The sequence below is a fragment of the Giraffa tippelskirchi genome, chromosome 2, assembly GCF_054371585.1.
Source record: "Giraffa tippelskirchi isolate mGirTip1 chromosome 2, T2T-mGirTip1v1.2.pri, whole genome shotgun sequence".
Lineage (NCBI taxonomy): Eukaryota > Metazoa > Chordata > Mammalia > Artiodactyla > Giraffidae > Giraffa > Giraffa tippelskirchi.
Window position 1 is genome coordinate 165,681,524 of NC_137276.1, and position 21,046 is coordinate 165,702,569.

General features: G+C 50.0%; 2 protein-coding genes across 10 annotated transcripts in view; one reads left to right on the forward strand and one right to left on the reverse strand.

Moving 5' to 3' along the window:
* The window catches only part of LOC145538870 (uncharacterized), a 35,895-nt gene extending 16,794 nt beyond the window's left edge, over nucleotides 1-19,101 (reverse strand). Inside the window, exons 1-4 of one of the 8 annotated variants that reach the window (XR_014077300.1) lie at nucleotides 18,800-19,100; nucleotides 16,293-16,518; nucleotides 16,066-16,204; nucleotides 8,681-8,945 (exon numbers count right to left, since the gene is read on the reverse strand). Coding sequence is in view for 1 of the 8 variants with exons in the window: in XM_081571721.1 (XP_081427847.1) it covers nucleotides 16,066-16,204; nucleotides 18,800-18,898 (238 nt within the window). In the remaining 7 variants the exon portion in view is untranslated. Of the gene's footprint in view, nucleotides 1-8,680; nucleotides 8,946-13,900; nucleotides 14,083-15,031; nucleotides 15,188-16,065; nucleotides 16,205-16,292; nucleotides 17,873-18,689 lie in introns of those variants that run through there. The other 7 variants (XR_014077297.1, XR_014077299.1, XR_014077296.1 and 4 more) reach the window with 7 other exon arrangements.
* ITGB5 (integrin subunit beta 5) overlaps nucleotides 1-21,046 on the forward strand; it is a 116,210-nt gene that overhangs the window by 66,097 nt on the left and 29,067 nt on the right. Inside the window, exons 6-10 of one of the 2 annotated variants that reach the window (XM_081571712.1) lie at nucleotides 602-763; nucleotides 2,228-2,323; nucleotides 4,242-4,331; nucleotides 11,254-11,388; nucleotides 20,148-20,577. In XM_081571712.1, coding sequence (XP_081427838.1) covers nucleotides 602-763; nucleotides 2,228-2,323; nucleotides 4,242-4,331; nucleotides 11,254-11,388; nucleotides 20,148-20,577 — 913 coding nt within the window. The remainder of the gene's footprint in view (nucleotides 1-601; nucleotides 764-2,227; nucleotides 2,324-4,241; nucleotides 4,332-11,253; nucleotides 11,389-20,147; nucleotides 20,578-21,046) is intronic. The other variant, XM_081571713.1, reaches the window with a different exon arrangement.

The following is a 21,046-nucleotide window of genomic DNA, read 5'->3' on the forward strand; positions in this document are numbered from 1 at the left end:
AAGCAGTTAAAGGGAGAAGAGACCTTATCTGATTGACCTTAATCACTGGAGTAGTTCAATTAATGATTGAAGTGGTTTACATCTACTAGAAAGATGGCAGATTTTACCAGATTCTCCAAAGACAGATCCATCTGTTGGTCATTTGGATGCTCTGTTCTGAGTGATTTGTGTCTTAATTGGGGGACTGAAGTGGTCACTTACCAGTCATCTTAGACCATGGCAGCCAGCCAAGTGTGTTGGAGTGTGGGGAAGTTGGGGGAGGCTAAAGGCTGTTCTGTGGAAGGAACACTAGGTGAGACTCAAAGGGGAGGCCTCCAAGAGGAGTGGCCGTCAGGTAGAGAGTGGGAGCAGCGAGGGCAGGGGGGCCTGCAGCGAGGGGTTCCAGGCACAGGTGGGCCCTGCGATGGAGATTCACCTCTGCCCCTCGGCTTCCCATCAGCTGGCTTTCTGCGATCCCCCAGTGCTTGTAGAGTGATCCCCAGCTATGCACGCAGAGGATCACCTGTGATCCACACCACAACCCCTGAGAAGGGCCGGTGCTCCGGGGCAGGCTTGGGCAGCAGCCAGGATGCCTTTAAACCCATCAACCTCTGTCCCTCAGGAGAAGATTGGCTGGCGAAAGGATGCACTGCACTTGCTGGTGTTCACCACGGATGACGTGCCCCACATTGCGCTGGACGGAAAGCTGGGGGGCCTGGTGCAGCCACACGATGGCCAGTGCCACCTGAACGAGGCCAACGAGTACACGGCGTCCAACCAGATGGTGAGGGCCAGGCCCCTGGCACCACCCTTGCTACCTTGCCTGTGGTCTGAGGCCTTACCCAGCCTTGACCACCTTCCTCTGGACCTCTGTTCACTGACTTCCCCATCCTTTCTTGGGACTGGGTTTCTATTCCATCTCCTCCAACTGGGCTTCTAGAACTCCTTCTCATCATTACCTTAGAGCGTTTCTCAAGGATTTCTGTAGCTGGTTCATCTTTCTGCTGTTATGAGCGCACACGGGGAGTGTTTAGTCGAAGGAAGAGGTGGGCAAGACAGGATAGATGTCAAAGGGAAGAGGCAATTTTACACAAGAGAGAGGACTGTGTTCCCATAGGGGAAGAAAACTGGGACAGAAGGTCTGGGGCAACACCAGCAAAGGCAAGACTTCCTGGTTTCTAGAAATGGCTTTCCTGAGTTCCATCAATGTTGGGGGCAGGTGGCAGGTGTCCTGTACTGGATGAGAAGCCCCAAGGACTTGCCACTCCCGGTAGTCTGTCACTGTGGTTGTGCAGTTAAATAGAATTCATGCAGAATTTCAAACATACAATAGGCCAGTAAATGAACTTCTATCTACCAATCACCCAGACCCAACAATTAAGATTTTTTTCACACTTCTATACAAAGTTTCTTTTTTCTTCCCAAATGTGCTTTCCAGAGTGCATTTGGTAGAGTGGCTGACTAGAGAGAAATTCTTTATAAATCTTGCTGGACTAACCCATTTTCTCCAGTTTCAAGAGGTAGTCAAGAATAATGGAGTCCAGGGAAAGAACTCTTAACTATACTACCTGATAACTGTAGACCCTCACTGATGAGGACTCCTGGACCCATTATAGGCCCTTAAAATCCTTCAGGACTTTGTTAAGCTGCCTTGCAGCATCCTTCAGGGAGCATTCTCCCTCCCTCCCTCCTCTGTACCCCTTCCCATGCCACAGCCCAACGTGTCCAAATGTCAGCAGCCTTTTCTGCCCATTCTGAGCCGTGAGAGGACTGAGCAGAACCTGTGCAGGACGTTGGCAGGCCCGACACTGGGCACGGGAAAAGGAAAAGAGGGTGAGGAGATCAGGAAGAAAGTCTTAGGGGAGAGAGGACAGATAAACAGGTGCTGATGGTAGGATGTGGTCGCTGCTCTTTTGCTGGCTTCCCGACTCTGCTGCATTCCTGCGGAAGGGATGGAAACACAGACCAAGTCTGGGCGACCTCCATTCATCACTTCTCCATTCTGGGTTGAGGGGGCAGGAAGAGTGAGTCTAGTTTGGTGGGTGCCAGAGGGTCCTTTTCTGGAGAATCTTTCCTACACAGTTTCTCAGTAAGGAGCTGCCCAGGGGGCTTGGCTATTAAGGGGCTGCTAGGGAAAGATGCTTGTTATCTGCACAGGTGATGAGTTACTGAGTGCTTGCTGGGGCCAGATGCTAGGGTCTCTACTTGGCGAGCAATGTTACAGCCTTGACTTTTGTCTTGGCCCTAGGACTATCCATCCCTTGCCTTGCTCGGAGAGAAGTTGGCAGAGAACAACATCAACCTCATCTTTGCGGTGACAAAAAACCATTATATGCTCTATAAGGTACACTCGAAAGGGAATGAGGGAGGCTGGTGGCCTGAATCTGGGGGCCCTGCTGACTCTGAGATGAATGGGAGAACGGAATGTGGGGCGGCCACATGAGGAGTGTTAACAGCCCTGCTCTGTGTGGGCAGAGATCCAAAGGAGGGTGGAGTATAGTCCTGTCTTGATCTAGTGGAAAATGATAGTATTAAGGAGGCTTTAAGCATTCATATAGCAGAGCATACCAGGCGAGTTAAACATATGGTTTCTAATTTGATAATGAGAGAAACAGTATCAATTCCTGTTTTTCAGATGATGAAACGGAAACACCCAGGGAATAGGGAAGGAAGATATAAAGGGAAAATGTGCAGAGAGAAAACTAGGCATCTAGTCAGGCTACATTCAGAGTTTGTATGTCTTCCCACGGAGTATGGGAGACCAGTGGGTTAGTCTGGGGCAGGAATTTCCAGAGAAAACAGTGTCTTGAGTGCACAGAGTGGTCTGTATGAGTCTGTTACGAGACTTGGCCCAGTCGTCCGTGGGCCACCGCTGTACTCTCCATGAATGTGCTTCTCCCCCACAATCATGGGCAAGTCGCCTTTCACTACAACTCTCCTGCTGGCTGCTCCCGGAGTGTTCGTGTAAGGTGGGTGTGAAGCCCAGCTCACCTCTGACATCCTTTGAAATGAGAGGTCAGGAGAAGTTCATTCCCACCTCTAGAACAGTCAACCCCAGTCCCCTCTCTCTGCTGCTCTTAAATATCCACAAGAAAACCTTTGTCTGAAGATGTATTTCTACTGTGCCTGCCTGAGATTATCATTGATAAAATGCCACTTACATCTTCTTAAGTTCTTAGCATCTTTTAGTCTGAATCAATTTTAGATGAAAACAAGAGAAAGAGTTTTTTCTGTCTTTGTTTAGTGAAGATAGCAGGATAGGACTCGGCCATTTACAGGGACCATTTTTAGAGAGGTGGTTGCACGGACTGTACTCCAGATGCTTCAGGAGGGAAGAGACCCACCTTGGCTTAGGCCAACCCTGCTCAGAACCAAGTACACCTCCCTCAAGGAGGAGGCATGTCCAGTCCAAGGCAGGCTGAGGTTGGCAGGTATTTCTAGATGTTTTTGTCCTTTAGTAAGTGACATACACAGGCTGTGGTACCAGTGAAAGAAGAAAAGGCAGCCACTTGAAGGCTGACTGCTTTGCCAAGGACTTCACCCAGAGATACCAGACCTCCTTGGAAGGCACCATTTCCATTCAGTTCCCTCCTAAGAAAAGAGACTGTCTTGGAGACCGTTGGCAGAGTTTACTCTTTCACTCTTTCTGGACAGGTTGAGGGCATCCTTGAATAGAAACTGGGAATACCTACGTAGTCTAGAAGAGAGGACAAGAACATTGATTCTGATGGTGGTGGTGGTGGTGGTTTAGTCACTAAGTCGTGTCCAACTCTTGCAAACCCATGGACTGTAGCCTGGCAGGCAAGAATACTGGAGTGGGTTGCCATTTCCTACTCCAGGGGCTCTTCCTGACCCAGAGATCAAACCTTCATCTCTTGCATTGCAGGAGGATTCTTTACCACTGAGCCACCAGGGCTCCCTATATTGACACTAGAGGATGGAATTTCAGAGCATTTTCCATTACATGCCAGAGGGGAAGGGTCTCCAGGAAGAAGCTTGATGTTGTACTTTAGAAACAGATCTTGTCAGACCCTTCTCACTCAGACCTTGGAGAACCGAGATTCCACAGCCTACTGAACAACTCCATTCCCTCGTGCTGGTTTTTGCCTCTACTTGTGGCATCTCTGAGTTATGGTGCCCATGAGTGGCAGAAGCAGTGCTGAGAGCCCTGACCATTCTAGCTCAGTAGGGCAGTGTTCACTGTTTGACAGGATGGAAAGGCAAAATGGGCTCATTTATTTTCTTTGTTTTTTCCCCCCAAGAATTTTACAGCCCTGATACCTGGAACAACAGTGGAGATTTTACACGGAGACTCCAAAAATATACTTCAACTGATTATCAATGCATACAATGTAAGTCACCGATTTCTTTTCCCACCTTCACCCCTACTCTCTCCCCTAAGGCTCCAGGAGCTGGTGCAGACTCAGGTCGGAAGGGCGCCATTGTGCTGGGGTACTTGGTTCCGTGTCTTGCCTCCTGCCTCTTGAGTTTGGTGTCTTCCTCCTTCATTTGGATTCGGGGTAGAGAAGGTATCCTGCCTGTGCATTGGTCTCCCCTCACCCCTGCCACGCTGACTCACATTCTAAGTGGATCCCAGTGAAGCAGCAAATGGCTCAGTCAGTCTCTGGCTGGTGGCCCCTGGGCGTGCTTGGGTTCTGACTTCATGGTAACCCTGGTCCCCATTAGGGCACCACACTTGGGTGGTGGGTCCAGGTGCTCTTCACCCATCCAGTTGCCTGGGCCGTCTTGCCACTGTGTTCCCTGTGGCAAGAAGTGAGAAGCACACACACTGCTTGCCTCCCGGTGGGCAGGACTGAAATTCCCCGGGCTCCTGGAGCTTCACATTGAGCTGCAGACCAAATTGGGTCAGAAGAGTCAACAATAGGTCTTTTGCCTACATGCTTAGGCTTTCATTGTAATCACGTCCTTTTTAAGGGAGCCTGCAGGCTGTTAAATACTGGGCTATTGTAGCTCCGTTAGCCTGGATCTGCTGTAGTAATGAGTACAGTGCTTAAGGACATGGTTTAGGGGGTCACTGCTGCATCCCAAGCCAGTCATCCGCAATTCCCAAATCTCTCTTCTTCCCACCCCCTTCCCTCCATTCCTAACACCCAAGAAGTGCTTGATGCAGACCTCCTCTCCTCGGGAAAATGGCAAGCCTAGATTCTTGTGCTGGCATGTATGTGCCCCTCCCTGTGAAGCCTCCAGTGCCCACCCAGCCCCTCATGAGGCCTGGTGGTTCCCGAGTCAGAATTCAGAGTGCATCTGCCTGTTAAAAACAAAGTTCTACATAGAGTAAATGTAGTTTAGCTGGCTCTATTATGTAGAATAGACCTGTGGGCTAACCTGGGAATATAATCAACTGCGCTGGCATCACATGGTATTAGAAAAACCATCTTACTTGCCCTTACAAATGCACGTTTGGAGCTCTGTCTTTCCAGTTGAATTTGTTTCCTACTGTGATGGCCTTACTTTGAGTTACAAAACGCTGCTGTGCTAGACGAGGGGCTGTAGGTAATACACGTGTTACAGAGGACCTGGAGCGTAGGGTGCCATCCCTCTCCTGGTCTCCTGAAGGCAGTGAGTGGGCGGCAGTGAGGAGAGTTGGGGCAGGTTTTCCCTCCTCCACGTACCTGTCCCCCCCTTCTGTGCAGCTAAGGGTCCTCTTTCTCTCATACACTCTTGATCCTCATTCTTGGAACTTGCTGTTGAGAGAAATTGGACTTCCTTCTCCTTTTCTAACTCACTTCTCTCACACTAACATCCTCTTTTCTGATCTCTGACCTTAAATCTTCATTGTGTCCAGTGGCCAGCACAGAGCCCGGTGAGATCGGGTTTCCAGGTTAGCTATGCTTTTTTGTTTTCAGATTCCCGCAGTGTGTGGGAGGTGTAACATAGGGAGTCTGAGCAGGGTGTGTGTGAGGGAGGGGCCAGGCCAGCCCCATGTCGCCACTGTCCCAAGGCCCCCCCCTCCTCACTGTGATGCCCAGGGTCTCAAGTTCTGGGCACGGAACAGGGGAGTCAGAGCAAGAGCTGGAGGACTGCCCTGGACTGCTTGCCCCATCTTGCTGGAGTCCTAGGGCTTGGAAACTGCTGGGTTAGCAGGGGGACTGTTGCTGACTGGCTCTCCACAGTGCAGTGACCACTGCTTACCTCCTGCCAGGCCAGAGCCTTTGGGGAAGAAATGGCTGAAGGTGACTGTGTCCTGAACTCTAGATGGGCTGCAGGTTTCTCCTGGGCTTCTGGGGAGGAGCCGTCTCCCAGCATCTCCATCCTCAGTCAGCTCCTGAGTTCTGACACCCTGGGTAGCTGGCAGCCAGAGCTCCAGGGCTCCCCTGGAGGCGTTTTCTGCCCAAGCCCCAGGCCCCCTTGCTCCTCATGGTAATAAAGGAGGGCATCATGACACCCTGTTCTGTAGAACTAGCAGCTGGGGCTCACCAGAGCTGGAAAAGGCTCTGTGCTCAGTCAGTGTTCCGTGTGGCTGAGCGGTCTGCACATCCACAACCATGTGCGGGTCCAGTGCAGACCAGGTGTGTGGGGCCTTGGTGGATCCCCAGGTGGAATCTCATAGATTCTCAGAGCTGCTCTCTGTCTGAGGCACGGTGCATTGATCTGAGCAGGACTCACGACAGATGAATTTGCTTTCTTAATGGAAACCCAGGAGCCTGGGTTAGGCAGAGGTCTGGAGAGGAGCAGGGAGCCCTCTTCGTGGCTGAGGATTCAGGAACCGGCAGAGTAGAGAAAAGATCTATTCCAGGCAGGGGCTACATTTGGAACCTGAAGTGAGGCCCCGAGGACCTCTGTGGATCCAGTAGTATAGCTGCACATTGAGTTAGATTGGTGTGTCTGTAAGGAAACATGTTAGGAAACCAGACATGTGACTCCAGAGTGAGTGTGTGAAACCTGCCCTTTAAAATGGGCATTTCTGGAATACGATCCAAAGTAGCTATTCATATTCAGTGGAAAACGAAAACAGCTTTCTTGAGAAGTAATTAACAAACTGTAGTTTATAATGCACTGTACAGATTTAAAGTGCGTGCTTCGATGAGTTTTTGACACTTGTACACACCTGTAAAACCATCACCACAGTGAACGTGTCGATCACCCTAAAAAGTTGGGACCCTGGTTACTCCCTACTTCTGCTCTTTCCTTCAGTGGAAATTTTAAAGAAATACATTAAATATAGAAATGTGAAACAGCAAGGTATTCAGAGCAAAGTAGTTGGTGGAAGCTGTGTTGGAGGGCACGTTGGTGCTCAGTGTTCATTAGCACTCTATTCACTGGCTGCGGTCCTTTCTGGTAAGGACTGGGCCTCAGCCGCCCACACGTCTCCTGGATTTGAGCCTGCACGGGTCCGTGTGTTTGTGTACTTTGGCCCGTGGTAGGGGCTCTGGTTATCCTTTCACCTGCTTCTCTCCCCGGTCAGGGTCAGGGCATGGCTCTAACTGGACTGTTTGTGTTTCTCGACGTCACCTTCCCGCCTCTGCACTTTGTGGTGGATTTCCTGTGAGTCACACAAGGCATGACTAAGCGTGGCGTGGACTCCTGCCTCCGCCAGTGCTGGCACACATCTGCGGGGACATCCTAAAGGGACTGCAGTGGAGCACACACAGCACACGGAATGGTGTGACTCGAGGCTGGGGAGGGAGTGCAGCGGGAAGGGTGTGTCTAATGTAACATCTTGTAGAATTGAGTCTGTTGTTCTCAGCTTTCATGGTGGGATGTCTGTACCTCTGGGCTTTGATTTCTACATTTTTTTCTCACTATGCCAGATTCTTCATTGTGAGGGATCCCCAGTGTGGAGCTTTGCTTGTATAGAGGGTGCTGGTGGGAGGGTCCCTTCCAGAGCTCGGAGGTAGGGCACTAGGTGCACGCGTGTGTGCACGTATGACACCAGCATTGTGTCACATAGACAAAGGGAGGGTCGAATTCGGAGAGAAATCCTAGGGGTCCCTTTTCAGGATGAGCAAGGACAGGGTGAGCTGGACGCCACTAGAGCTGCATGTGGAGGGTGACGTCAGAGGCCTCCTCACCGAGCACGTTTCTGTTTTCGTTGTTGCCATACAGTCTGCCCCTCCCGCTCCGCAGCTGGCCTGCCTTAAAACAATTGCAGATGTCATCTAGCCTGGGTATTTAACAGCCTTTAAACTTCTTGACATTCTTGATGTTGTCTACTTGTTCTGGGGTGTGAGGAATAAGGAATCATATTCAGAGGCAAATTTGGGAGGAATTCATTGAATTTCAGGAGTGACACATAACGTGTTCATGCATCACAACTGCGTGGGCTGTGGCTTTGATCTTCTACTGTATCCTCTACCCCATCCACTTCTTCCTTCATTCATTCAACAGAGACAGCTTAACATGTGACAGGCATCATGCTACCCCCTGGGGATAAAACTGAACAGAACACAGTGCTACCCTCCAGAAACTCTTAATCTTTGAGGGGAGACTGAGTCAACCAGGATATGTCCTAAGCATCCACACTCCCCAAGGTTAGAGCCAGTTTCCAGTTAGGAAGTGTATGGCCTGGTAACTGCAGAGAGTACTGCAGGGGGACCCAGAAGGCCCGGTTCTGATCCTGCCCCTGTCAGCTAGGTGGCCTCAGTTCCCACTTCCATAAAATGGGAAGTTTGAACTGAATAATCTCCACAGTTCCTACCCTCACTAACATCTTAAAGAGTTTCTCATTCCAGAGCCAGCATGAGGATCAAGAGTAATATACTGTGGATCTGAACACAAAGCTTAGGGGTCTCACGGCCAGAGGAGGAGATAGGATTCCATGTCCGTCTGCTATGGTTACCGATGCATCGACTGGGAGTTCAGTGCTCAGTGTCCTCTCCCTCCACCAAGTTCCCTGTTAATGCTTCCAGGTGGTAGCTTCAGCAGATCTTGATGGCAAGTGCTGATGCTTTTTCCCAATGTCTTGTTTGTGAGCCATGGGGCCTTCGCATTTCATGAGACTGAGCCTAAGAAATTTAAATAGCTTCAGTCTACCTAGCCCTTTAATGATAAACTGCTTTGCCTCATCCTCACACTTACAATTAAAATATACAATTTTAATTTACCTTGTCTTCCAAAAATTTTCTTCTGCTAAGCCCAAGCTGCCTAGCCTAGCTGTTGTTAAAAATATCCATCTTTCCTTCCATCCATCCATTCAACAAAAGTTTATGTTCAGTCTTAGAGAGAAATATGATATGGTCCTTGAAATTCACAGCTCAGTGGGGGAGAACAGGTTTGTTAAAAAAAAAAAACAACTAATCACATTCAGCAGGGCTTCCCTTCCCTGATGGGTCAGCAATAAAGAATCCACCTGCAATGCAGGAGATGCAGGTTCGATCCCTGGGTCGGGAAGATTCCCTGGAGAAGGAAATGCCAAGCCACTCCAGCATTCTTGCCTGGGAAATCCCATGGACAGAGGAGCCTGACAGGCTACAGTCCATGGGGTTGCAGAGAGTAGGACATGGCTGAGCAACTGAACAACAACAGGTCACGTTCAGCAGGGGAGCTGTGTGTGCTGAGTGGCATTCTCGTGGTCCTCTGCCAGTGGAGGCTGGCACTACCGAGAGAAGAGGAAGTGGATTTAAGAGAGAATATTTTTAGAGTTGTAGAAGCACTTAGATGATTTGTGGCAAAGGGAGAGACTATTTTTTGCAGAGAGTGTTTTCAATAAGCTGTCAATGTGTTGGGAAAACTGCATATTTAACTAATGCAGGTTTAACACTACATGCTCAGCAGAAAAAAAAAAAAAGATAAGCAGCCCTAGGAGAGCAAGAAGCACTTCTGCCTTCCTCTGCCCAAAGTCTGGTTGCCTGGAGTGCACCTGAGGAGGGAGGGAGGGGGCTGAAGGGCTGTCAGTTGATCTGGGGAGGGAGATCCATGTGTCTCTTGGAACGTGTGTGCAACCTGCTATTCTGAGTGTATTTAGTGTATAAAAAAATCCTTTCTGTAAGATGTACCTTAAGTACAAGTCAGTTACTTCCTTTGGCCTCTGTCTCCAAAGTATATCCTCCTTAGAGATTTTCAGTGGCAAGTTTTTAAACTTGGAGATGTACAGAAGATTGTGTAGACTTTTCACAAAACTAAATACACCACGAGTATTGAGCCACCCAGGCCAAAATGGAATATTACTATTAGAGCCTCCAGAACTCCTAAGTCCTCCTCTATTACTATCCCCCAAGGGATAGTATAAATAAGCAGAATCATAGTTTGTATGCTGTGCACATCTGGTTTCTTTCAGACTGTGTGATATTTATGAGATTCATCTGTGTGGCAACAGGCAGTCATGTTTCATTCATTCTTGTACTGTATGGTATTCTACATGAGCACACCGTAATTTGGAAAAAAAATTCTGTTCTATTGATAAGCATTTGGTTAGTTCCAGTTTATAGCTGTTACAGACAGTATTGCTGTGAACATTCTCATACGTGTCTGCTGGTCAGTACACATCTCTGTTGGATATGATTCTGGTGTGAATTGCTTGTCTAAGGTTGACCTAAGCATTAGTAGGTACCAGCTGATGTTTTTCTTGAGGGTTGTACCAGTTCACACTCCCACCAGCAGGGTTTGAGAGCCCCACTTGCCCCAACTCCTTTCCAACATTTGGTATTTTTAGTCTTTTTTCTATTCTGATGGATAATTTTAACTTGATTTTGGTTTCATCCATTGTCTTGACATAATCCACACGTAACATGTTATTCTCTCAGAAGGTAGTTGAGAGCTCATGAATGTGGACCTCATCTGATAGGGGATGGATGTGATGGTGAGCAGTGGAGGGTGGGTTCTGGGAGAAAGTACCTGCTGAGCTGTTGGGAAAGGATGATAAGGAGCTGGTCAGGGGAGGAGAGAGAGGAGCAGTTGAGCAAAGGACTGTTACCCCAGGCATGTGCAAGGCCCATGGTCTAGAGAGCACATGGCGAGATATGAAGAGCTCCATGTCTGAAGCTGAGGGTGGGGATGAGAGATGGCTCTGCAGAGGTGAGCAGGGACTGCTCATCACCCTTGGAAGCAGATGAGGTTATCGTGGGGCAGGTGGACCACTAGTCACTTCTCTGAGCTCACAGAGGGAGACCTTAGGCCCAGCCTAGTAGGATGGTGTGTGGATGTGGAGAGGAGGAAAGGGATGAGGGAGGAGCAGCGAATCTAGCCCAATGGCTCTCACCTTGGCTTGAGACCCCAGAGTCAGAGGAAGCCATGTGGGCATCAGAGAACCAGTGTGGAGAGCATCTCAGCTGTAGCCTTGACTGAGTGGTTCTGGCTTCTTCTCTCTCTGTTCAGAGCATCCGGTCTAAAGTGGAACTGTCAGTCTGGGATCAGCCTGAGGATCTTAATCTCTTCTTCACTGCTACCTGCCAGGACGGTGTATCCTACCCTGGTCAGAGGAAGTGCGAGGGCCTGAAGATCGGGGACACGGTAAGTTCTCACCTCCTCATGTGCTTCGACTTGTTAACATTGGTCGTCGTGCTTTGGCCTCTGATAACTTTTGTGACTTATGAGAGGCCTTTGGGAGTTTGTATTCTGTCTTCCAGCTCAGCCTTCTCTGTGCTGTGCCTTCAAGATGCAGGTGGACTTTTAAAATCTCCAGTCAGTACACAGCCCTCAGTATATTGGCTTCCTCAAGTTGGCATGGTACCTTTGGTGCCTTTAACTTATTATCTTTGTTTGACGGATGAAATTGGGTGGGGGAGTGTTAGTGGAAACCTAAAAGCTCCTGCCTTCATTTCTAGTCTCCTGGAGCTTGCTCTGTGCCTTGGATAGTCTGATCTTCACTTTGCCCTTCTATAAAATATGAAGAAAACCTTTCACCTTTTCTGATCTGATCAGATGGAATGGACAACTCTGTTGTAATGGAGGGAGCATGGCTTGCCTTGTCTGGATTTAACTGGATATAATTAAACGGTGGGGAAGAAATATCGCATATGAAGATACATTCCAAGCTAAGGACTTGAGGGAGGGAGGAGGATGTACGAGTGATGAGAACAAAGGTGAAACACTGGCTCAGAGGCAGGCAGAGTGGTGATGGAGAGCCAGCCATACTTCTAGAGATTTCTGCCACCAGAAGCACCAGACTGTGAGATGCATTCTTTGCTTTATTGTCACTTTCATTGCTCAGAAAATGGGAAGGCAGTGAGAGTAAGTTCTCTTCTGTAATGAAAGAATCTGGTTGGAGCCAGAAAAATTACAGGGATCTTAAAGATATATGACTGTATCTTCTGGGCTTTCATAAGCACTAATGACGGCCAAGGTGGAGATTAGCAGACATACCCTGGACTCCAGGGAAACACCCATGCTCAGAAACACATGGTTGCGGTCACACAGTTGCTTACACTGCAGTGTGGCCTTTTGGAGTTTCCTCATGTTCTATAATTGATTCTGTTCCTTCTTCACCTTCCCAACTTCTCTTCACCCGTTTTACGACCCACAAGCATACCTCTCACCCATTCTAAATCTTACAGGGTTGCCTCACTCCAGCAAAGGGACAGTTCAGAATGTGGTATGAAAGTTGAGAAAGTGAAGAACTCTAATGACCAGATTACAAATCTTTTTCTAACTCAGGTTTTTTTTCCAAGTGTCTTTTTGCTTTTAAAAAAAGGAGAGGCAGAGATTGGCCTAATCAAGTTGTCAGATAATGAATTATTAAAAATTTAAAATGCTTATTTATGGCTTTTAGCTCAGAAGATACTCATAGAATAAGGTGATGTTGCTGTAACAGACTCCTATTCCCATCTTCCTATTGACGTGAATAAATTTTGGAGAGAGTGGTTTAATCTATACAAATAAAATATAGGAGTAGAATTGATGCTGATCCCTGTCTTATTTAGTAATAAGTCATATTTTTAATATACATGGACTATTTGGGTGGGGAAAGCCCCATCTCATTAAAGTTGCACATCCAATAAAATTTTATTTTATAATACTTGTATTTTGTAATATATTTATGTTGTTTTGATCAGTTGCAATGATTAGTCAATCCAGATGGTGTTTTTAAAAACATAAAAGCCTTATAGTCACTGAGTTTAAAGAGGCAATTATGAAATATAGAAGGAGGCAGAACTAACCAGAAAAAATACATGTAAGTGGATTCTGTAGATCTGTGATGCATGGGATGTTTAGTGCAGTGTGTCAGGAAAGCTAAAGAAGGATGCGTGAAAAACACCCAAAGGATGCTTTACTTGGAGAAATAGGTACATGAAACTGAGGAGGCGAGGATGTACAGCACACACCAGATGCCTGGGTTTCAAGATGTCTCTAGACAATTTCTAATGACATCCTGATACAAAGATGGGTACCATAGGTTGGCAATAGCATAGCTGGGCAGACGCATAGCTGAGTAAATCTGCTTTCTAGTAGTGTTGATGACATCAGCTGGAGGAAGGCTTGACTGAGGTTCCCACTGTCTCCTGTCTGTCCATGTTTACTATCAGCTTGAGATTAACTTGTGGGAGAACTGCTTATCAAAGGTGGGAAGGTCACAAAGCTGGAGAAAATAGATTACTTACAAAGCACGAGAATCAAGATTTAAGAACATTTTTCAAGATGAAGTGGGGTTGAAATCATCAGGATTAGTGTCTTGCATTTAGTTCAGAATATTAATAAGATAAAGGAAACTTGGTTTGATAGTAGCTTTTAAGAAAAGGATCTGGTAGATTCTAATTCTCAAAGGCTCCGTGTGAATAACTAGTGTTGCTTTAAAAAAAATATAATGCCAACTGAGGCTGCATTAATGGAACCCCGAGATAATGGTTTCACTTTTCTTTGTACAGGACAGACTGCATCTGGAGTTCTTTGTTTAGTTCCCCCCTCCCCCCAAAAAAAAGCAAGGGAAAGCAACTGTCACGATGAGGTATCTAGAAACCAGGAAGGTCAAAAGAGCTAGTTTGTTGATAATAAAGTTGAAATAGTGGATGCAAGAAACTGAAGCTAGTTTATGCTGCCATATCAAGACAGGGAAATTTATTGTAAGAATATTGGGTTCCTGATGGACCCAAGGGGGCCATGCAGTTAGTCTTGGAAAGGACTCAAAAGTAACTGGACAGAGTTAGCTCCATGTTCATCACTGGGCTCCCTGTGAGGAAGGTAGTTACTCACGTTGACAGATGAGAAAAGCTGAAGCACAAAGAGTTCAGTCAGTTCCCCAAGTAAGGAGCCAGTAAGTAGCAGAGCAGAAGTTCAAGGCTCAGACCTTCTGGCTCTGATATCAGCACCAGTGCTCCCCCCCGACCCTCCACCGCCTTCCCTTGGCACTTGCTGCCCATCACTGTGTTCCATCCCACGTGTCGCACCTGTCCAGAGGGCTCGCCTCAGAGTATGATCTCAAGGGCCAGCCTCCAGCAGGGGAGCGCCTCCCCATGTGCTCTGCACACCTGCTGTGGCTCTGTGCCGCCAGGCACCCTGAGATGTGAGATCACCCACAGATGGGCAATGGGCTTGCAACGCTCTCCTAACTGAGTCTCCCCTCACTGCTCATAGCATCCTGACCGTGGGGGTAGTGACGCGAGCTACTGTTTCCTGGGAATTTATAATGCACTCCATGAAATGGCAATGCACTCCAGTGTTCTTGCCTGGAGAATCCTAGGGACGGGGGAGCCTGGTGGGCTGCTGTCTATGGGGTCGCACAGAGTCGGACATGACTGAAGCGACTTAGCAGCAGCAGCATCCATGCTGTGCTAAGGCTTTGCTGCCAGGTCTCTGCTGCTTGCAGCACCTGTGTCAGGTAGACATTACTTCTCCATCTTCTGTGAGAAAGACTGAGGCTCCGGGGTGGGGTTGTGGGGTGGCGCTGAGGGACTTGCTGGAAGTCTGACTGCTGGTGAGCATGCACACTAGGAGACAGCTGTAACCACCGATGCCACAGTCCATGTTTTTTCCCTTATACCTTGTGCGCTTTGGAAGTAAAAGTTTCAGAGAAGTGAAAGGTGTTATCATCACCACTTTCGTGTGGTCACTCTAGTGTACAGATGTTGTTTTTGCTAGGATACTTCAGCAAGATAGGAACATTGTCCAGAAGACAGGGGAACATTGTCCAGAAGACAGGACAGTGGCATTCTAAGTGGCATTTTTTTTCACAAATGTGAACAATCTCAGATGTATTTGGATGGTTTCTGGAGCATTTGAAGCAGAGGAAGGAAGGGTGCTTCTCCCACGCTCTCCATAGCATTTCTACCCCGGTGGGTGAGCCGGAGCCTCCCTTGGGCTCCGAGGAGCCATGACCCTGTTGAGACAGCAGCCCAAAGGCAGGCCTCCCATACTGGCTCCCTGTTTCCTCTCTCTGCCAAGAGGCTACAGTCATGGGGCCCCTGGCTCTGCCACCAGGGCTGTGAGGTTTTGTTTTCTGTGGGTGGAGACAGGCTGGCACAGAGCAGCGGCCACACACTCATCATACCTGGACCGGTGCTGCTGGCCGGGCCACCAGAGGTGAGCTCCCTGAGGGCCCTGGAGGCAGCGGAGGACAGAACCCAGGGCAAAATGGAAAGGTGGGGTCTTTGTTCAGAAATAACTTCAGATAGCAGAGCATTAAACCTAAGCATGGGTCATTCTGAGTGTGGGGTCCACCATGCTGGTGTGGCAGAGAACCTGGGGGCCTCCCCTCAGCCCCCTTTTTGCTGAAGAAGCCCCAAGGAAGAAGGGCCCCTCATGACAGGGGCCGCTATTTCAGCTGAGGCTCAGAGTTTTCCAGACATAGAAGAAGGTTTGGGAGGCCCCGTTAGTGGTGAGTCCATGAGGGTGTGAAGGAGCATTGCCCTTTTGGAGGTGGGAAGCAGCTGAGGGAGTGGGCTGGGGACGGAGGGGAGGGTGGCAGGGACAGAGGCAGGATCGGGCCGACTGCTAGGACGCACGTTCCAATATGGTGTCTGGCTGTTATTCGGCAGGGCTGCGGGCAAGTCAGGAAGTGGCGAGGAGGTAGGCAGGGGTATAGGGCACAGCGGAAAGGCGCTGGGGCTCAACTGGAGAGGAGGGATTAGGGAATGCAGACGGGCTATCACTACCATCAAATGCATCTCAGGGCCTGGCCTGTGGATAAGGACACGGCCCATGGGTTGGGGGGAGCCGTGGGACAGCTGGTTCAAGTGGCTTCCGTGCGGGTCTCACCTTTGTAACCAAGTTTCCTGCAGAGGTAGGGGGTGGTCAGGCAGTGGCTCCGTGGTTCCTTCCAACCAGAGGCTGTGGTTCTGTTCCTTCCAACCAGAGGCTGTGGTTCTGACTGTCCTGTATTCGCTGGGTAAGGGATCTGTTCAGAAAAGAAGCAGGTGGTAGGGTTGTTGTTGTTCAGTTACTAAGTTGTGTCAGGTTTTGCCACCCCATGGACTGCAGCTCACCAGGCTTCCCTGTCCTTCACTATCTCCCGGAGTTTGCTCGAACTCATGTCCATTGAGTCGATGGTGCTATTCAACCATCTCATCCTCTGTCGCTGCCTTCTCCTCCTGCCCTCAATCTTTCCCAGCATCAGGGTCTTTTCCAGTGAGTTGGCTCTTCGCATCAGGTGGCCAAAGTATTGGAGCTTCAGCATCAGTCTTTCCAATGAATAGTCAGAGTTGATTTCCTCTAGGAGGTGTAGGGGGTGAGGGACAAAGGTTGTCCTCAGAGAAATAATCCTTAAGTGAAACCTTGAGGTCCCAAATCCGGTGATTTCCATGTTTTCCTCCCAACACCAACCAAGGCTGACTGAGTGGGCCTGGCCGCTGGAAGTTGGTTTTCTCATGAACTGGCTTTGACACATCAGTATGCAAGTGGCCTGCTGTGCGGCCAGCACTAACGCCTGGTACAAAGGACCCTGTGAGCTCTGTTGTAGGCTTCGCACGGCATCCCCTCTACTTTCCCCTCCCTGGGGCTCTCCACCTCGTGTCCGTGCCCATTGTCGCAGTGAGCTCCTAGTAGCCTTGGCATCTGCACAGCCTGGATTTGGTGGGTCTGGGTGGGGGTCGGGCAGCCTCCCGGAAAGGATGAATCAGGCCAGCAGCCCCAAGGGGGGAACCAGGAGCATCTCAGTGAGGTTCAGATAACAAGGCTGGGCAGAGGAAGGGCTGCTGTGCCCGTGACCGTCCTCTGGAACCTCAGAGTGGGAAACAGAAAGTCTCCAGAACTCGGGGGGGCCTTCACTATCAGTCCACAGTGGTCGGAGAAGAGAAGCCTCATTCCAGCCACCTGACAAGCTCTCTGGATTCTTTCCTGATCCCTCAGGGAAATGGACTCTGAGGGGAGAGGTGGCAGAACAGATTGACTCTCTGTTCCCAGCATGCTTTTTATAGCATTCCTGTGCCCAGCAGGACCTGAAACTTGGTGGCTGAAACTGAGCCATTCTGTGGTTATCAGGTGGCCAGTCAGACATTAGGCCGCATGGGGCCCAACAGTGAGGGCCTTGGTTAGACCCGAGCTTGGCTGGGGAAGGCCAGCGGGACCTGCTGAGAAGCCAGGCCTTCCTGCTCCTCCAGCCAGGCAGCCTGGGCAGACAGCAGGTGAGCATTTCTGAATCCTGAGTGGTTGGCTGCTAGCACTCATTGAGGGCCTTCACCTTTCCACTTCCTCCTGGTAAGTCCCAGAAGATTTAATCGCCTCTCTTGCTACTTAATTCCATGATGCAGGCAAGTTTTCCTGGGGGAAGGTTATGCTCACAGATGGACACTACCCACAGTGTTGCAATAATTAAATGCCTTGGACTCTTGGTCCAGGCTGTTTCTTTGTAACTTTTTTCATTTCTGACCCCCAGCTGCCTTTGCAGGGAGCAGAGCTTTCCATTTACCAAGTCCGGCAAAGTTGTTCCCCAGGGAAGCACTGGGCTTCTCCCTGAGCCTCAGAGGGAGAGATGTTCACCTCCACATTCTTGATGCCCTTGGGACCTTGGTCAGGTGCAGCCTCCCTGTCCTCCCATTTGCAGACTCAGCTTACCCCCAGCCCAAGGCTAGAAGATTTAAAGGAACCTCTGGTCACCACTTGGGGGTCCCCGCCTATGGTCCCTGTGTGAGCTGGGCCTCTCCCTCTGTACCCAGCTCTGGACACTGGACGTCTGCCTCATTCTCTCCTTCTAGGAGGTGATGTGCCAAGGTGAGCACAGGCCCAGCCCCACCCCTCCCCAGCTGTGTGACCAGCACTAAGCCCCCTGAGCCCACCAACCAACCCCACTTTTTATCTGGTAAATGAGGATGCCTCCTCCTAGGACGTGTAAATGAGATGCTCATGGAAATACCAAGCACAGTGTCTGGTGCGTGTAGTACTCAGCACCTGGTAACTGTTAGGCAGATTGCAGTGTCCTGGGTGGGTCCCCATCTTACTTCCTTACCTCGAGAGCCCTGCTGTACCTGAGGGCCTGGGAACTTAGTCTTGAATTTGCTTTTGTCAATCTTTCCCTTTGCCCCCTCCCACTGCCCACGTGGAAGTGGGGGTGGGCCAGTCCCAACTATCTGCAGCTGGCTTGGTCCTCCCAGCTTCCTGACCCTGGCTCGTGGTCATTGTCCTCAATTCACCTGTCTGACAGCATGTCCTGAGACACCCCTTGCCTAGTGCTGACTCCTCCTGTCTTGTTGTCAGCAGGACCCTCTCCAGGGCCTGGGGAGCTGGGTCTCCTGCTCAGTCTCACACACTCCCGCTCCCACCCTGGGGGGTCCCTAGGTGTCACAGAATCTGAGGAGAGGCCTTTTAGAATTACTAATGATCCCAAAGTAAAAGGGATCCATAGAACGTTTAGAAAAAAATATTTTGAAAGTTTTCCGAAAATATACCTAAAGAGTACCCAGTAAAGCAGGTTATTGATGACTTTTTAAAGAAATCAGTTCTGTTCCAACCCAGATAGTAGAATTAACAATAACAGTAGCTAAAAGTGGTTCCTAACTTGTTTTGAGCTTCCAGAATGTTCTGAGGAGCCTTTTGAAAAAGACATCTGGGCCAGGCGGTGGGTCAGTTTCTGGAGTGGGCCCAGGCCTCTGTCCATTTAGGGCAGAAGGACTCAGGGCATCGTCAGGGCACCTGTCTGGAGATTTCTACAGCGCCATGCATGGAGGGCAGTGCTAGATGATTCTCACCACACAGTGTGGGAGGGGAAGTGGTGTCATGCTTGACTTCCGGGGAGAATCAGAGCGAGCAGTGTCTTTCCTTTCCTCATTTCCCAGCCGTGTGGGAGGCTAACAGTCACCTTTCCTCCATTGTGATCTGCCATTGAGGTCCACCTTCCTACCTGTTTCCATGGCAACTCATAAGCAGCTCAGGAGTTGGCAACATGCTTTGTTTAGTAAGAAAAAGTCTGTCCACGTGTATCCCTGGTGACTCAGATGGTAAAGAATCTACCTGCAATGCAGGAGACCTGGTTTTGATCCCTGGGTTGGAAAGATTCCCTGGAGAAGGAAATGGCTACCCACTCCAGTATTCTTGCCTGGAGGATCCCCGTAGACAGAGGAGCCTGGTGGGCTACAGTCCGTGGGGTCACAAAGAGTTGGACATGACTGAGCAACTAACCCTCTCACTTTTTCTTTCACTTCTAAATACAACCTCAGGGCTGTGGGCTGATTGTGAAATCCACGGTTGTGGGGACCACACAGAGAGAAACTGGGATGAAGGGAGGCTCAGGTGTGTCTGTGAGGAGACGGATAAGCCGGAAGGGACCCAGGGGTCCTCTCTCCCTTCTCCAGCAGGGAGGGAGGCACCTCTGCAGAAGAGTAGGCAGCTGCCAGGGCTGCTTGACCCCAGTGCCCCACGTGCTCAGGGAGCATGTCTAGCCTGGCACAGACGAGGTGCCTGGTAAATTGTTGATGAATATTTTGTTGACTTTCAAAATGGAGATGCTGAGAGGATAGGATAAAAGTGAAAAGAAAGGGGAGAAAGAGAACCATGTAACCTTGAGTGAATCTTCCTACCTTCCTGTGAAAGCCTTTTTCCTCCAGGGTGTGAGGATTCAAAGAGATAATGAACATTAATGAACCAAGCATGATGCCTGTCAGATGCTGTTGCCTGAACACACCCTTCCTGGGTAACGGGAAGGGCTTGCTGACTCCGGGGCCTCATCCTCCTCGGGTGGCTGGAGTGGCCTCCCTGCATGTGGGCAGGGGCCAGATTTGATCCCAGCTCTGCACTGAGGGCCTTGGAGGAACTGTGCTCGGGCCCTTGGGTGATGGGGAGGCCAGTACAGGGAGCGGGAGGCCCAGTTGCGCCACGGCCACAACATCCCTTCTCTTTCTCCCGCCCAGGCATCCTTTGAGGTGTCGGTGGAGGCCCGGAGCTGCCCCGGTAAACACGCGCAGCACAGGTTCACCCTGCGGCCTGTGGGCTTCCGGGACAGCCTGGAGGTGGGGGTCACCTACAACTGCAGGTGCGGCTGCAGCGCGGGGCTGGAACTGGACAGCGCCAGGTGCAGCAGCAACGGGACTTACGTCTGCGGCCTGTGTGAGTGCAACCCCGGCTACCTGGGTACCAGATGCGAGTGCCAGGAAGGGGAGAGCCAGAGCGGGTACCAGAACCTGTGCCGGGAGGCGGAGGGCAAGCCACTATGCAGCGGGCGTGGCCAGTGCAGCTGCAACCAGTGCTCCTGCTTCGAGAGCGAGTTTGGGAAGATCTACGGTCCGTTCTGCGAGTGTGACAACTTCTCCTGCGCCAGGAACAAAGGTGTCCTCTGCTCAGGTAGGTGCCCCTGCAAGCACTGTTGCTCTGAGCCAAAGCATACCTTTTACTGATTGCCATGGTCCTGCTGGGAGTAGGCGAGGGCCAGCCTTGGGGGTGGTACCAGCGTGTTGAATACAAAAACAAGAGACAGCGCTACTGCATTGTCTGAGGGACTCTCAGGGTTGGCAGGGTCTGCTGTGTGTCCTTCAGGACTTACCCACACAGCATTCCTGACTTGTAGATGATCAGCCTCTTCTTGATTGCCCTGGGGACGAGGAGCTACCTGGGGACAGTAGCGGTTATTCCCTTGTTAGACATCCATTCATTGCCTATGGGCTTTCCTGGTGGCTCAGCTGGTAAAGAATCCGCCTGCAATGTGGGAGACCTAGGTTCAATCCCTGGGTTGGGGAGATACCCTGGAGAAGGAAACAGCTACCCACTCTGGTGTTCTGGCCTAGGGAAGTCCATGAGGTCGCAAAGAGTCGGA